This window comes from Belonocnema kinseyi, chromosome 8 (assembly GCF_010883055.1).
Source record: "Belonocnema kinseyi isolate 2016_QV_RU_SX_M_011 chromosome 8, B_treatae_v1, whole genome shotgun sequence".
Taxonomy (NCBI): domain Eukaryota; kingdom Metazoa; phylum Arthropoda; class Insecta; order Hymenoptera; family Cynipidae; genus Belonocnema; species Belonocnema kinseyi.
Window position 1 is genome coordinate 18,231,446 of NC_046664.1, and position 18,477 is coordinate 18,249,922.

The 18,477-nt window shown below is 29.6% G+C and overlaps 1 protein-coding gene across 14 annotated transcripts in view; it reads right to left on the reverse strand.

Annotated features, from left to right (window-relative positions):
- Positions 1-18,477, reverse strand: part of LOC117179162 (ankyrin-3-like) — a 645,468-nt gene that overhangs the window by 10,067 nt on the left and 616,924 nt on the right. For 8 of the 14 annotated variants that reach the window (XM_033370872.1, XM_033370871.1, XM_033370870.1 and 5 more), the window contains 2 exons: positions 12,783-12,851; positions 9,243-10,193 (listed from right to left, as the gene is read on the reverse strand). In XM_033370872.1, coding sequence (XP_033226763.1) covers positions 9,243-10,193; positions 12,783-12,851 — 1,020 coding nt within the window. Of the gene's footprint in view, positions 1-3,671; positions 3,898-9,242; positions 10,194-12,782; positions 12,852-18,477 lie in introns of all 14 variants that reach the window. The other 6 variants (XR_004467875.1, XR_004467874.1, XM_033370878.1 and 3 more) reach the window with 4 other exon arrangements.

The window sequence follows — 18,477 nt, forward strand, 5'->3', positions numbered from 1 at the left end:
TCGATCAAATTTTGTTTGATCCAAACAGATTTCCATGTGTAGCCAAGAAAACAGTTTTTTTTTCATTGAAGACGACTTTTTTCAAAGGTAATCGAAATGTTTGATGCATCGAAGATAACTGCTCCAGTGGCGCAATTGGTTAGCGCATGGTACTTATAAGACAGTGACACGTGAGCAATGTCGGGGTTGTGAGTTCGAGCATCACCTGAAGCATTTTTTTTTTACAAAGTCGTTACAATAACGGAACATTCCGTAAAAATATTCACTTAAGTTAGTTCTCGTGCCAAAAGTCATATATCTGGAAAAAAGATTTTCTATGATTTTTTTCTATGATTTTTTCTATGATTTTTTCTATGATTTTTTCTATGATTTTTTCTATGATTTTTTCTATGATTTTTTCTATGATTTTTTCTATGATTTTTTCTATGATTTTTTCTATGATTTTTTCTACGATTTTTTCTATGATTTTTTCTATGATTTTTTCTATGATTTTTTTTCTATGACTTAATTTTTTCTGATGGTCGCTTGTTCCCAATTTTTGAAAAATGATTGCATTTTAATAAATGACGTCTTATTTGTGTTGGGAAAATATTTTCAACAACTCTGCTATTTACAATTTAAAAATAAGTAAATAATCTTAAAATATAACCATTTATTTAAAAAAAGATTTCTTGCAAAAAAATTGTTCTGACGTTTTCAGCCATACAATAATTTTCTTTCAAAACTGGAAACAGTAGAGTTGTAGAAAAATTTTCCCGGAAAAAGCCATCATTTGTTAAAATACAATGATTTTTTAAATTTTGGTAAGAACCGACGGGCAGAAAATATTCAATTGCAAAAAACATGCTTAAAAATAATTTTGTTGTTGTGAATTTTAACATTTTTCAAAAAAAATTTTTTTTTATTTGAAATGACATCAGTTATGATATTTTGATTTTTTAAATTCTAAAAACAATTTTTTCAGATATCTGACTTTTGGCACAACAACTACATTAAATATTTTTTGCTTCCAAAAATTAATGGCTTCGACCAAGTAAATTCATTACACAAAATTGTTAACGTTTTTACAATTTTATGGAATACTTGGTACACTTAGCCAAAAATATCATTTTAATTAACTTTGCACAACAAAATTATGTAATGTAGTTTAAAATATGTTTTTAAAAATGGAATCGGTTTTATAGTCATTAGTTTAATTTAGTTAAAAATTTTTTTGAAAAAAAATCGACAAAAAGTAAGTTTTCTTACTTAAAAATAAATAACTCACGTAATTTTAAATATTTTTACCTAAAAATGTAGGGTTATACTCTTGAGATACTACACTTTAAGAAAAAAAATACTAAATTATTGACGCTTCCAAAAAAGGTATTTATTTTGCAAAATAAAAACTCGATTTTATGGTCAAATAAAATACCATATTTTGCCATGTTCAAATCAATTTATTTTTATTTTAATGCACAAAAATACTTAATAAAAAATACAAAATTAACATAAGAAACAATAGTTTAAAGTTGTAATTACTCTTTCAAACCTACACAGTCTCTGCAAGGACCTGCGCGGTGCCCATGGCACATCGGGCGAATGCAGGAGGTTACAAGCAAGCGTGCATTTTTTTACGTATATTTATTCAATCGTAAGCGTGCAAAATAATGAAAAAAAAATGATTTCACTTTAGATAATAAACTGACGTCGGAAATTGAAGGAAAATCACTATTATCAATGGCACAAATTTTTGTAAAAAATCACTTTTTTGCTTACTGACGACACAACGGGTATTAAATACCCCACAGTTTTACACGATACACTTTTAGCGGCTGCTCAACGTATTCTCAAGCTTTCCGATCTATACTAACCCAATTTTCCTTTAGATAGTGATCTCAATTACTGTTAAAAGTTGCCACGTGGTTCATTTTCTCGAATTTAGTACGGTTAATTCAAGCTCAAAATTTTTTGGGGGTATTATATACCCATAGTGTCATTCACGGGATAAAATTGACTAATTTACTTTATTAATGTATTGAACCATCTCAAACTTCATCTATTTAAAATTCAACAATTCTTTTAATTGGAAACAGGATTTGTGAATCCAATTTGAATTCACTGTTTATTGAATTGGAAAATTATCGAATAATGAAATTCCAGAATGTTTATAATATTATACGAAAATTTCCGAAAGATAAAATTCCCAAATCTATACAATTAAGAATGTTTTAATAATAAAATAAATAATATATGCATCAAATAAAAGTATTTTATTTAATATTCTTCATTTGATTATTTAGCAGTGTTTTAATTGTTTAGATTCGAGAATGTTCCTGTGCTGAAATTGTCTTATTTATGAATTTTCCTATTCAGCAATTTTAAATTGCTGGCAATTTTTTAATTTCGCGAGTTTTGCTATTTCGAATATTTTTTTGTTTGCATTTCTTACTGTCAGGAATGTTATTTTTTAGAATTTGTTATTCACCCCATGAAGCAATCAGAAGTAAAGATTTTTACATTATAATACAAATCTAATTATTTCTAAATTTTCAATAATTTGTATAAAAAAATGAGAAGCGTTATTAATTTTGTTACCTTTGCAAAAAAAAGTTAAAAATAAAGTAATTATAGAAGTAATAAAATAAGAAATCAGTCGATTTTAAATAATGATTAACAAATCTTTTAACTGAAAATTTCGAAATATCTAGACTTTAAATTCAAATAAAAAAATCCCGAACGTAAATATAGAAATAATATCTTTGATAAATGAAAAATCTTTAATTTCAAAGATAAAAACTCTGCAACCCTTGTAATAGCATAACTTCTTTTATTTATTTTCCATATTTAATAAGATCCTATTCTATGAAGTTGTTTAATTTATTTACATTTTTAGTTTAAGCTACTAAATTTTATTTTGTAAAGTAATGTTGTGAGCAAAATGTTAAGTTTTAAATTCCTATTGTAATTTAATAAAATCGAAATCATTCGAGTAATCACGTCTATCCTAAGTTCAGAAATATAAAAGTTAGCACATACTTAAACCCTCGAATGCTCGAGATGTCGGTAAAATGCCAATAACATGAATCCGCAGTCGACTCTTCTTACAAATGACTGGTATTATTTAAATCGTCAAATGGACAAGCCTGTTAGATAGACAGAGCTGGTTCTATATCAAAATTCCTACCTTACCCACATCGAGAACATTCTATATCTGAAATTGTAAGTGTCCATGTTAAGTTTCTAGAATATTCTGAATACCATTAAAATGAAATTGCACAACTGTGAGAAACGATTTTTGCATACCCCCATATCAAATGATAACTGTACACCTACATCATGTTCGCATCAGATAAATAATGAAGAGTATGTTTTAATTAAATGTATTATCTATAAGAAATAAATTATCCTTGTTTTCCTCATAGCTAAACTAACCGAGATCAAAAATAACCTTGAAGTTGTTTACGCAAAATTCGTTTCGTACAGTTTCGCAATATCATTTTTTTGGCAACATCCAGAATATTCTAGAAACTTAGCTTAGACAGAAACCACTTAGACTGTAGAATGTTCTAGATATCGATAAATTTGAAATGTTGATCTAGAAGCTGCACTGAAAAGGCATTGTAGGTAAAAGTAGAATTGTCTATGGATTTTCTGTAAAAAAATGTAAATAAAAATAACATTTATCGTACCCAGCTTGCCTTGGGGCATGGCTGGAGAGAGTGCGGATGGCTTGTTGAAAGGAACGAGGATCCAGGGCAAGAATTACCGCAATCACGAGCATCAATACCGCGAATGTCAAGGCCATCCAATATATGCAGCTTTCTTGACTTCTAGTCTTCATCCTCGGCATCGTTTGTACTAGATTGTTTTGTACACTCGAGCACGCCGATTCTACTGATTGTGAACTGTGTGTTGCTGCCACGTAAACAGTATATGCCTTTCATAAGTATTTTATTGTTTTTTTTTATTTTGAACTGAATTTATCCCTCGTTAGTGTAAAGAATCGGCAGATTGTTATTCAAGGTACAAGACTAAATAACAGTAAAATTAATGAATGGGCGTTAGTTGCTATGATTCCAAAAAGCTACAAAAAAATTATGAATAGAGAACACAAAGTTAGAGCGTAGTGAATTTTTCTGTGTTGTAGATCCATCGATTTCGATGAGACTTAAAGAATGAGAAAGTGTATTCAAATAAATTGGTTAGGTATTTTTTATCTCAATTTTTATTCCCTTTTTACCTTTCGAATATATTTTGTTGTAAAATTATTTCAATTTTCTTATAACATTAGAAAAGTACAACTAGAATGCGCCTGGCGAAGGCAACCGGACAGGGTGCGCTATGTTAGTTTTCTTTGGTTTACGCTCGGGTTTACGCAGCGCGCCTGAAGATCGGCAAATTTTCTTCAGTATCCCCTAATCCCTCTGCAATCGCCAGCGTTATCCAATTTTCTTTCAGTTTTTGACATTCGTCATTTTTCAAAGAATAAAAGAGTTTATAAGCTGCAATAATGCCTTTTCAACTTTTACCGGTAGTTTTTCACTATTGTATAACACTAAGCTAGCCCCTTAAGCTTTTCGCATTTTCAACCACATGTGAACTAAAATCCGTAAATATCATAAAAATGATATTGTAAAATACGCAAATATCATCTAGAAACGATTCTTGGTATTGAGGGACTTTTCCAGTGAGACAGATTTTGATTGTATTTCTCTATGTATCTCTGGAGATACTGCAGAAAACTTTTCTAGATTGCCTTATGCCAGGCGCCTCAAAATTGCACTCTGTTAATTTTGCAAAAAAGAGAAACAGTTTTATTGAAAAATGGCTTTAAGAGAAAAAAGAGAATGATATTGAGAATACGTATGTAGAAAATTAGACATAAATATTGAAGAGTCTGGCCGGAAAATCTGACTCTATAAAACTGGATCCAAATGAATGCCCTCAAAGTCATCAGACTTTTATTGGCCGCCACGTAGTGGGCCAAATTGGGAATTTTCAGTTTAAAAAATTATACAGTCTTTAGTTTTGTCCTGATTTACCGCTTAAAAAAACACAGAGTGTACAAAAGAGATCAATTTTTTACTCTTCTTTTTGTTTTGGAGCAAGTGCCAATTATTGCAAAACGCCTTGAATCTATTCAGAAGTACACACAGAATATAAATAATTTGCATAATAAACAACTCGATTGTTTTAAAGAAATTAAGTAACATTATTATCATCATTATGCACAAGTTTAACTCCTATAGAAATATTTTTACAACTGATCAATTGAGCGTAGTAGGATCTACAACACAGAAAAATTTACTATGGTGACTCTGTCTTACAGTTATGGAACACAACAGTAAACCTGAAAGTGGAGTAAGAAAAAAAACCCAAAAAGCATCCCTTGAATAACAGTTTCTTGACATTAGAAGAAATCTTAGGAGCTAATTAAGGCGTGTTCTAAGTCAAGATCCCTTTACCGATATATTGCCGACATCGGATAACTCCACAACTCAAGTGGTTAGCGTCCAGGCTCAGTTTCTCAAAAGATCCCGATCTCACAAAATAATACTGTGCAATTTTGAGAGAAGAATTTGCGTAAACAACTTCAAGGTTAGTTATCATTTTGCATAAATATTTTGCAGGACAAATAAAATATAATATTGAAAATGTTTACGCGAAATGACAAATAACCTTGAACTTGTTAACGCAAATTCGTCTCTCACAAATGCGTGATATTATTGTGTGATGTTATTGGAACCATCCTGGAAACTTAGCACGGACACGCACCATTTTAGCTGTAGAATTATCTCGACGCCGGAAACATGTCAGTAACAGGAATCTTAGCTTAGAACATCCTGTACTTATCTACTTATCTTTATTTGAGAAAATTAAAATTAAAAAAATTAAAAATATCAGTATTTATATTTTATCTAAAAAAAAGGGTATGTTCAATTTCTGCAATTTCATTACACTAACGTGAATCTTCAGAGCATAATACTTAAAAATGATGACATGATCGCCCAAAAAGAAGCACCCCGTCATATGGCTATCCATCCCGTGGCCAGAGGTGTGTGAAAATCACACATTGATCACTCAATCCTGTTGTGTTATTTCGATTCGAATGTAATGCCGACTATCCCAGCAAACCATAGAATAAATATCCTGTCGATGATTGGTCGAGTGATTTTATCCATAACGTTTTTAAAGCCTTTGAAGACCCGGATTTAAGTAAGCTTCATTTTTTTCTTTCTCATTGCCAACACCTGTAAAGTAGCTTAGCGTTGTGCAAATTGTGCATTCCTCTGCTGAACTACAGTGCTTTTAAATTACATAATCATAAACATGCTTTAAGCAATAAGCGTGCCTCGTGCAAAACTAGTTTAAAGCAGTTGTTGCATGCAAAGTTCGTAACTCGAGATGCTGCGGATAAAAGCTTTAAGTGATTTACTTTTGTGTTATTTTTATGAACAATTTGTAAAAGATGTTTTTGATAAATCCAGGTTAAAGGAACCTATCTTGAGAGGGGAGACCTCCCTACTGTGGATTATAATTAATAAAAAATAATAATGTATGGAAAAAATTAATTTAATCAACACAAAATATGTGCCAATGACTCAAATTTTAAATTCAATATTTTTCGTATATTTGCGCTTTGAATTAAGGATTATCCACTGTAGGTGAAAATATCCACTGGATGTGACATTATTCAATGGTCAATGTCAAACGAAACAACAGACAGGCTTAGCAATTAATATTTTGTTTTCGTATATCATTTACAATTTTTTTATTACATACGAATTCCTTTGAATTCTATGAATTGTAAGAATTCCGTGAATTGCACGAATTCTGTAAATTCAACGAGTTTCTAGAATTCCTCGTAATCCAAGGAATTCTATTATTTTCTTGAATTCTATCAATTCCTTGAATTATATGAACTCATTGAATGCTATGAATTATTTGAACTCTTTGAATTGCTTGAATTCTATGAATTATTTTGATTCTATGAACCCCTTGAATTTAGTAAATTCCCCGAATTCTATCAATTCTTGGAATTCTATAAACTCCTCGACTTCTATGAACTCTTCCGATTCTATGGATTCCTTGAATTCTATTAATTGTATGAACTCCTTGAATTTAATGAATTTCTGGTATTTTATATGAATTGCTCATATTTTATGAATTTCTTTAATTCTATAAATTCCTTCAATTATATGAGCTCCTTGGAATCTATGAATATCTTGAATTCCTTCAATCACATTAATTCCACGAATTTCTGGACTTCCGAGATTTCCTTGATTTCTACAAATTTCTCCAATTCTGCGAATTCCTTGCATTAGTTGAATTAAAAGAATTCCAGAAATTCTCAGAATTACACGATTTCCTCGAATTCCTCCAATTCTACGAATTCTTTGAATTCGTTGAATTAAACGGATTCCTCGAATGCTTTAAATTACACGAATTCCATGAATTCCTTAAATACCACTAGTTTCTTGAATGAATTCCTTGAATTCTATCACCTGAATTAATTTTATAAATTTCTTGAATTCTATGAATTACTTGAATGCTAGGAATTCTTTGAATTCTATGAATTTCTTGCATGAATAATTTGAATTTAACGAATTCCTTGAATTCTATGAATAATTTAAATTCAATGCATTCCTTGAATTCTATACATTCCTCGAATTCTATGAACTCCTTCAATTTAGTGAATTCCTCAAATTCAAGGGATTCAAAGGACTTTTTTAATTTTACAAATTCTTTGAATTATGCGAATTCCTTAAATTATACAAATTTCTTGAACTATACGAATTCAGGGAATACATGAAAATAAAAGGGTCTCCACAGTTTCAAGGAATGTTTTAAAGTCAAAGTATTCTAAGAAAATTCTAAATTCTACGAATTCCTTAAATTTGTTAAATTCTACTAATTCCCTGCATTTCTTAAATCTAAGAACTCCTTGAATTCCACGAATTCATTCAATATAAATGAATGCATGAATTTAAGATATTCTTTGAATTGAAAGGATTTTAAGGAATTCTGCAAATTCAATGAATTTTAATGACTTTTAGAAGTTTTGATGATGTCATGAAATTCAGACAATTCAGAACTTACCGAATTTAAGGAATGTAGAGAAATCTAGGAATTTAAGGAATTTATAAAATTATTAAGGATACAAGGAATTCAGAAAGGACATCAAAATTCAAGGAATTCCTATAATTCAGATAATTTGGATAATTCGAGGGATTCCGAGAACTCTAAATTAATTTAAGAAATTCCAAAGACTTCAAAATAATATAGAAACTGCAGAAAGTTGGAAGAATTCGAGGTATGCCTTCAATGCTTTGACTTCTTGTAATTCCGCGCAGCCTTCTGAATTATCTGAATTACTTAAATTATATTAATGTTCTTAGAATTCCAAGAATTGAAAAAATTCCGTGAATTAATGAAATTCAAAGAATTCAGGGAATCCAAAAAAATACAAGGAATTCCAACAATTAAATAAAGTCAGGAAATTACATGAATTTAAGGAATTAAATTAATTATATGAATGCCAGGAGTTCTATAAATTCAGAGAGTTAAAAATAATTCACCGCATACAAGGAATTCAGGGAATACAAAAGAATATTATGAATTCCAAGGACTTCAAAATAATACAAGAAATTCTGAAATTTTTGAAGAATTCAAGGAATTTACATATGTTAAGGAATTCAGTGAACGTATGACAATTCCAGTAAGTTGAAAAAACACAAAATAATTTGAAAGAGTTCAAAACCATTTCAAGTAATTCAAAAGAATGCAATGCTAATTACAAATAAATCTAAATAATATACTAAGCCAGGAAGTAATTATTACAAGCCTGTCTCATGTTGGCTTCATGTGCGTACTAAAATGAGGGGTTAATTAGAAAAGCATATGGGTTTTTTAGACGAACATCAGTGTGTTCGTTTTAGACTTCCACTCCGAGAAAAGTTCCTCCAACATGGATGTATCATTTTGGTTGGGAGATGAAGGCGACAGCATGTCGTGTTACGCTTAAATACAAGGAGTACATAACTTTCTGCGATCTACAGCAACCTTAAATGTAAACAATTCCAACAATTTTAAAACATTTCCTTAAAATCTTGCTGTAGAAATAATTGGAATCACCCAAAGCACATCGATTGCAGAAGTTATGTACCCATTGAACAATGTGTAATAAATAATCAGACAAGGAATACTATTTTGACTGACGAAAAAAGGTAATCGGTTAGCAGGATATGTACATGGCTTACTTAGAAGGTTAGCTGTGAGTGAGGTACCTTGGTCATCTTCCAATGGGGACAGCTCTGCCCCTTCATGGAGTGCCACATCCGATCCGCTAGAACTGCCCAAAGTTCGCCTCTTGCTCGGAGACCTCCTCCTCGGTTGAGGTGAACCCTCGCTATCTGTATCACTGTTCAACTCATGTCTGTAAGCTTCGTTCTTAGTATACAAATCGCCATTACCAGAGCCCGGAGAAGTGTCTAAGGAACATTGCGTGTCCCAAATTTCAGACTGTAGGCTGCCCGACGTGACAGACTTCCAGGTGTCTTGTCTTCCATCTGGCAGAGTCTTCGTTGTTACCGTTTCCGTCCAGACTTCTGGCTCCGAACTGCCAGACTTCATTATTGTGGATTTCCTTACTGTTTTACAAGATACTTCGCCATCCTTAAACTCTTCTAAATCTGGATCTAAACTATCCTCCTGAGAGACTTGTGTTTTAGTTTCTGAAATTTCTGGAACTAGTTGAAAACTTCGGATATTTTGCAACTGTTCAAACTCTTCAGATGGTACAAACTGATTACTGTAGGCAGTGGTAGTACTTGTTCTAGTTTCTACTTCTTGATGACTTTGAAAATTGGCTTCGGATGGTTTAGTTAGAGCAGTCTTTATCTCGGTGATTTCTTGTTCATGGGTCTTGAGTTTGACGGGAATTTTGCTTTTCGCAGATGGGGATTTGGGACTTTTGATTGCTTCTTCGGTTTGTAAGGTGCGGTCTTTATCAGACTTTGGAGGTGACTTCAAGAGCTCTGGTATCTTGGACTTAGTAGGCTTCCGAGGCTCAGGGGATGCGGTGTCCTTAATGTCTAGTTCCAAATTAGCTTTGGACTGGGCAGAGTAACGAGGGGCAGGAACAGGTTGCTCTGTTGGAGAAGAAGTAGCATGCCTCTCTACGGTCCCATCAATCTCAGCCGAATCATGCCCTGACCCATCCAAAAGGACACGGACAAGAACAGGAGCAAGGACATAAAGCACATTGATACACACTAATAAATGTAACTCTAGACCAGCTGCAAGGTGGGTCTAAGACTCAGCAATGTTTTATGTATATGTATTAATCATGGAACTATGTTAAGATTTAGTTAGTATCAATATTGCAATAGGGTTATTTTTTTTAAACAGTCAATGAAACGGTGTCTAAATGTATGCCTGCTTTTAATCAAAAGGTACAAAATCGTTCTACGGAAATCACTAAGAAAACCCAATTGTGTACTACAATATATAAACAAGTGGCTCAATGCATTTATTCTATATACAGGGTGTCTACTCAAATTCTGCAACAAAAATCGCTGATAATTCCAGGATTTTCCGAGATATATCTAGATTTTACGAGGTACAATTTTTTTAAATTGTAATTTGAGCAATTATCAGAAATTCATTCTAAAAATCGGAAAATTAAGAAAAAAAGATTAAGTATATACAATACTTTAGCGAGTTTATCATAAATAATTTTTTTATTCAGTCCTTACATATCTAACTGTGTAGAAATGTTATTTTCTATCCGTAAAATTAAGTAACGATATTCTTTAATTTATGAAAGGGACTCTATAAAAGGAAAAGCAATTTCCTATTGGAACAAGTTTTCAGAAATATTGTAACAAAATATTTGAAAGCATTTTACAGGATTTTCCATATTTCAAGAATTTTTCAGGATTCTAAACAAATCTAGAGCTAATTAAAAGGGACTTCAATCGTTTAAAAAGATTCAAGTCGATTTTTAAAGATTTTAAACTATTAAAAAATTGCAAGCTCAACTTCTTTAATTCGAAGAATTCCTTAAATGCTTCAAAGTCCTAGAAATCTATGGATTCCTACAATTCGCAAAATTCCCTAAGTTCTAAGAAATTATAATTCATGGAATTCTTAGAATTCCTGGCATTCACATAATTCCTGGAATTCGTAAAATTCGTGAAATTAATCAAATTCGCGAACTTCGTGGAATTCTTAAAATTCGCGAAATTCGTGAAATTAAGAGAATACATGGAAATCACGGATTTATTCAAAGAATTCGTTGGAATGAGATAATTCGTGGAATTTAGAGAATCCGAAGATAATTCATGGAATTGAGAGAATTCATGGATTTTAGAGGAATAATTGAATTTAGAGAATTCGTGCAACATAGAGAATTCGTGGAATTTGTGGAACTCGTGGAATTTTGAGAATTTGTAGAATTTAGAGGATTCATGGAGTTAAAACAATTCATGTAGTTTTGAGAATTCGTGGCACTCAGAGAATTCGTGAAATTAATCAAATTTGTGAAAATAATTAATTCCATGGAATGCATGAAATTCGTGAAATTTATAGACTTCTTAAAATTCACAAAATTCGTAGAATTAAGAAAATAACTAAAATTCATGGAGTTATGAGAATTCGTAGAATTGCAAAAACTCGTGATATTTAGAGAATTCACAGAATTTAGAGGATTCATTAAATTTAGAGAATTCATTTGTCTTAGACCATTCGTTGAATTTTAAGAATTGATTATAATGTAGAAAATTCATGGAATTTAGAGGATTCATGGAATTGAGAGAATTCGTAGAATTTAGAGGATTTATGAAATTTAGATAATTCATGGAATTTAGAGAATTCACGGAACTTAGAGGATTCATGAAATTTAGATAATTTATGGAATTTAGAGAGTTCGTGGAACTTAATAAATTCATGGAATTCAGAGAATTCGTGATATTTAGAATATTCATTGAATTTAGAGAGTTCATGGAATTGAGAAGACTCATGCAATTTATATAATTCATTGACTTTAGAGAATTCATGGAATTTAGAGAATTTGTGCAATTCGTGGAATTCGGAGAATTCGTGAAATTAGGAGATTAATGAAATAAAAAGGATTTCAGTAATTCAGAAACTTCGTGCAATTAAGAGAATTCGTGGAACCGTCCTTTAAGATGAACAACTCCAGAGATTAGTGGACATGATAAAAAAGAAGTTTAATTTAAATAAATATAAAACGAGTTTTACAAATTAAATTTTACAACTGCAAAACATCGTTATTTAATTTCATATTACAATTTTTAAAACAAATTTAATCAGGCTTGAAAAAATTCCCTGAAATTTCCAGCCTAGCAGACACCCTGTACATAACATACGAATAAAAAAACAGTACTTTCAAAATAGTACCTTCAAAAGCACTTTATTGAGAAAACGATACTCTCATATTAAACTCGTATTTTGCATTCTTTTACATTCAAGAAAAACATTCTACAGAAAAACACTTTAGTGCCTTGCATTCTTAAATCAGAAAGTTGAATTATTATACAGGAAAGTACTGTACATACTTACAGATGTTGATTTTTAAAACAACCAATCGTAATGTTAGTACCTTTTAAGTAAAATTCACGCACATCACATTAGTTAGTGTGAAAGCGTCAGCAAGTGCTAACTATGAAAGATAAAGCTAAATATAACTGAGGGCACCAAAATAGTCTGCTAATATCTGATCTTTGACCTAGGTCTGCGAATAACCAGCATTAAGTGATTTTATGTTTGTACAATACCTGCTCGTTGCAGGAAGAGAGCCTCATCCGCCAATTCTCGAGCCCGTCTTTCAGCTTCCTCAGTTACGTCTGCAATACACGAAAATTTCATCTTAATCACCAAGAACCAACCAAATTAACATTAAAAGCAGTGAGTCGACAAATATTAGATGAATGATCTTTCCCTGCATGGCATACCTCGGTTCATGCTTCACTAGATTGTGTTTTCCTGTTAATTGAATGACAGATATTACTTACTGCGTAATTATAACATATCGTATGATCGCTATGTTACGCTAGAAAGGAGAGAGGTACACAACTAGAAATAAAAAACTTTATGCGTATTCTCAAGTTAACCACCAATGTGGCCTGTTTAAAGGAAAAACAGCGCAAAAAACCTGAAAACATGCATCAAACTCAAATCAACAAAACCAGTAAATAATAGGTACTTAAACGCAAATAGGCAACATAATTAGACTGTAGAGAGTATCTCAACTTTATTTGGCTCGATGCCTTCAACTTCTATAATACCAATAAGTGCTACTAATTTTTCAGTTGAAAGGAAGAAATTCCTACTTTATCGACATCGAGACCGCTGTATGGCTTACGTGGTTCGTGTCCGTGCTAAGTTTCTAGAATGTTCTTCACCCCAGAAGAATTCTTTTAACCCCTGAGCTATAAGCCACCCATAAACTGCGTTTACAATTATGATCTATTTTTGCCCCCCCCCCCACCTTCCCCAAAAGTCACACAATCGTTAGATAAAAACGGATTTTACGCTCATTTTGGCTTTCCTCGCGATTCTAGTAAGTTCAATTACCCAAAACGATCTCAGAACAGGGAAAATAGGGCGATTTTTTTAGCGAAATAGGGGATTATTAGAATAATAAATTCTTTTAAATTATGAAGAATTTTCAACAACAATTTCTGCATTAACAATAAAATATTTCATCTTTCAAGTAAAGAGTCAAATTTTCAATAACATAGTTGAACTTTTAAATAATAGTTAAATTGTTAACTTAAAAAGAAGAGTTTTTTAGAAAACAATGACATTTTTCTTAAAGAACTTATTTTAAAACAAAAAAAGATTACTTTTCGACCATAAAAATTCAAAAAGACAATTTTTTAACAAAACAATTAAATTTTCAACTCAAACAGAAGACTGACGAAATAATTGAGTTTTAAACAAAATAATTGAATAAGCTAATGAATTTTCAACTAAAAATGGAATAATTAGACTTTCAGATAAAGAAAAAAATAAGAAAAATAAATTTTTACCATATTAGTTGAATTTTCAAATCATTACTTTGATTGTTAAAATAATGAATGAATTTTTAATCAAAATAGTTCAAATTTTAATCAAAAATATGAATTTTTAACCAAAAAATGATTTTTTTACCAAATATTTCTTTTAGATAAATGGTTTAATTTTTAACCAAAAGTTTTATATTTTGTACCCAAATAATTAAATTTTTAACCAGAATATGAATATGCGGACAAAGTACGAATTTTTGTCTTGAATATAAATTTTCAACCAAATATTTGAACTTTTAACAAAATTATTGGATATTTAAATAGTCAGTTTAGTTTTGAACTAAATAAACGAATTTTCTGCCAAATAGTTAAACATTCAACAAAAAATATTAATTTTAAAATAAAAAGTTAATTTTTCACCGAATAATTTAATTTTTAACTAAATAAGTTCATTTTTGACCAGACTGTTAAATTTTTTACCAAAAATGGTTCAATTGTCAATCAAAATATGAATGCTCAACAAAAGTATGCATTTTTGTCCTGAATATAAATTTCCAACCTAATGCTTTAATTTTCCACCAAATTGTTGAATTTTTAAGTCAATTATTGGATTTTCAAATAGTTTAGTTTTTAACCAAGTAAACGAATTTTCTACCAAAATAGTTCAACTTTTAACCAAACATATGCATTTTTAAACAAAAAGTTAATTTTTTACCAAATAGTTTAATTTTTAACCTAATGCTTTATTTTTCTACAAATTGTTGAATTTTCAATGCAAAGGAACAATTTTCTACAAAACAAATAGTTGAATTTTTATCTTGAAAATATTAATTTAAAAAAATGCAACTAAAAATTAAATAGATTTTCAATCAAAAAAATTAATTTTCAACCAAAGAAATTAATTTTATACTAAAACTATGAATCTTCAGAAAAAATTAATTTTTAAATAAAAATTATGATTTTTATAACGAGTATTTTTTTTACAAACAAAATTCTAATCAAATACATGGTTTTTTAACCACATCGTTAAATTTCCAAACTCATAATTGAATTTTCAACTTGAAAATCTAAATTTTCAACCTAATATCGATTTGTGTAATTTTCTGTTAAAAATTAATTTTCAATCAAAATGTAACCAATTTTTAATAAATGAGTTCAACCAAGTAGTCGAACTTTTGACAAAAGCAATGACATTTTAACAAATTAGTTGCATTTTTAACAAAAAAATTTAATTTTCAACCAATTAGAATATTTCACCCAACGAGATGAATTCCAAATAAAAAATTAAATAATAGACTTTTCATAGAAAAATTAGCTTTTAAATAAAAATAGTTACATTCCTTGATGGGGTTCATTCCATTTAATTCGCATTTTGGCGAAAAAAACAAGAAGAAGTTCTAAAGAGAAGTGTCTTGAAAACAGGGAGAAAAGAAGAATTGTTGAGAAAAAAGGATGAAGGGGGGAATAAGGGAAAAAGAATTGAATCGAAAATATGAAAGTAATTTTCAAACATATTTAGTTATTGTTGAACTCTACCGCTATTACCGCAACTGTATTTTTACCCTTCCCCCTTTAAATTTGTCGCACATTTCATGGACAGACTCTTAGATCATTAAAAAAATTCTCTCTTAATAAATTAGTAGCCATTATTTAAACAGAAAGCAACAAAAACAAATCTTTAAGAACATTCTAGAAACTTAGCACGGACACGAACCACTTAAGAGGTTTGGAATGTTCTTGATGTCGGTAAGGTAGGAATTTTTAGTTGAAAACCCCTTACTCATCTACTTCTTACGTGAGTTCATTCTCAATTCCTTTAATCAAACACCTAGTGGCAAAGTAGAAAAAGAGATCAAAGTTTCATAAAATTGATGTACCCTTAAACTCATATACAGCAATCAAATATTACTTTATTCAATAATGGATTTTACTGAAAGTATTTTGAACCTTCAAAAAACATTTTGTTCGATAAACCACTTCTAGAGAAAATTAGTATTATTCAACATATGAACATTATCTGAAATGAATATTATTAATTGTTAGCTAACGAAAGTTAATTTTTAATTATGATGTTTTTTAATAATTTTAATGTATTATGAATACAGCAGTGTGGATCAAATACAAAAATTTCTTTGACTCGTGGGGAAACAGTGGGGCAAAAAAGCGCCTATGGACAACTTAATTTTTAGCATCTAGTTGTATTATTATTTTTTTAATAATATCACAAATAAGAAAAAAAATGTTACTTGTGAAGAGTACCGTTTTTTAGAAATACTTGGATTCTTTACAAGATACTTAAAATAAGTGACGCATCTATGCAAAAAAGATTTATAGTAGCAATGCAGATGTTTAAAAATTTATTGAATTTTTTATAAACAAATAAGTGTTTAAGAATGTTTTCGTGTAGATTTGCTACGTTTTCAAACTTTATTTGCGCTAATTTTCAAGAATTTAGGAGAAAGAGAGTTTTTATAATAAATTAATTTGAGTTATTCAATAATTTTTTATTTTATAAACGAAATTTTCTAAACAATTATCCACATGTGGTATTTATGATGAAAATAAATCACGTTCTTCGTATGGAATCGACTAAAAACTACTCGGATTTGATACCTAGTTGTCACATGTAGTCAGTCAGTAACAATTGATGATTGTTTATACAAACTTAATAAAGAAAGAATTTATGATTTTTTATATAAAATTAATTAACATTGGCTATTTAAAAAATTGAAACTTTCTTATTTTAACGTGAGCCACTATTTATAATTAATCAGTTTTCTCGATAGTTTTTTTTACTGATTCTAAGCATTTTGGAATAAATTCAAGTATTTCCCTTAGAATCGGTACATTTTAAAAAACAACAATTTTTGTTTTCCTTTCGTTAATAAATCAAATAATAAAAATTTTCAAAAATGTGTTTCTGAAAATAAATTTTTTTTTTTGCCCCACTGTGTGATACCGCCGAGAAAACTTTAATTTGATGAAAAACCTGTGAATTTTTCTGACGTTTTTTGGATATCTTCAAGTATGTAAAAAAATCCTAAATCCTCAAATAATGTATCAATATGAAAAAATGTGAAAAAGTTGAAAACCCATCCTTCGTAGCATAACAAAATTAATTTGATGTATTTATAACTATAAATAAATAACTATAAATAAAGGGTAAAACTTTAATAAATTTCAAACAAATTTATTTTTAAGGGCCGGTTTTCGACTTTTCTACAATTTTTCTTTTTATTACATTTTTTTAGGGACTGTTTATTATTTCTGAGTTAGGCACATTTTTTTTATACATCATTTGAGGACACATGATTTTTTAAAGTTTTGGGGGTAGTTCACCCCCCATGGGGACCTATGTCCCATTATTAATAAATTTAAGAAAAATTCACAATTACTTTTGCACCAAATGGAAGTTTTTTGGTAAATCAGAACACTTTTTTTATTTGAGATACCTTAATGAATAGAAATTAGTAAGCAAGATTATTGTACTCATTTCAATCTCAGGAAATAATTTATTTAATAAAAGTTTCGAGAAGGTCCGAAACTTAAATCAGTACGGAATTTTAGGTACTAGGAAGGATTACTCATAACATTCAGACTAAAAAGTGATAATAATCTCACTTCAAAATTAAATAATTTTTAGAATAATTGATCAAATCAATAGAAATAGTCACATTGTTAAATAAATCAAATTTAAAAAGAAGCTTATTTGTAATAAAATGTAACCAAATTTAGATGCAGGTAATATTGTAAAGAACAAAATAAACCATTACCCATTAGGATTTTAAAAAATTACGATTTTTTTCTAAAGCAAAAAAAAATCTCAAATAACTATTTAAATAAACAATGACATATTCTACTATTTTTTTCATCAACATTAAAAAAAATTTCAGTTAAGACAGCTAATTGTAACAGCTACTAAACAAAAATCAACTGAATTGTTTAAGCTGTTGGAACAAATTTGTGGGTTGACAAAGTGAAATCCGAAAAAAGTTTTTAAAAAATTTATAAATTGATTAACATCTACTGTTCTCTTTTTTTAGTAAAAAATTGAAAATTTTTTACAAAAAATTAAATATTAGTTAGAAGATTATTGCATAATTTTTTAATCCATGGGAAAGGTTGAGTTATTAATTTTGAAAGAAGAACGGATGATATTCACCGATTAAAAAAAGTCACTTTTTTCGCATGCCAAACCACACATTTTTTCTCTTAGCTCAAGCGATTCTTATAAGGATATTCAATTCAAAATTAATGAGTTTTTAAAATGATTTGAAAATCGACAAAAAATAACCCTAATGTCAATTGCTGCAAATTTTTAAGGAAGATTCTTGACCGTACTTATTAAATAAATTGTTGAGGTGAAAATTGTTCATTTAACCAAAGTTTTATAGATTTTTTTGGCTTCAATTTTAAATAAATTTGTAATCCTTATTCAAAGCCAAAGATAATATGTTGATTT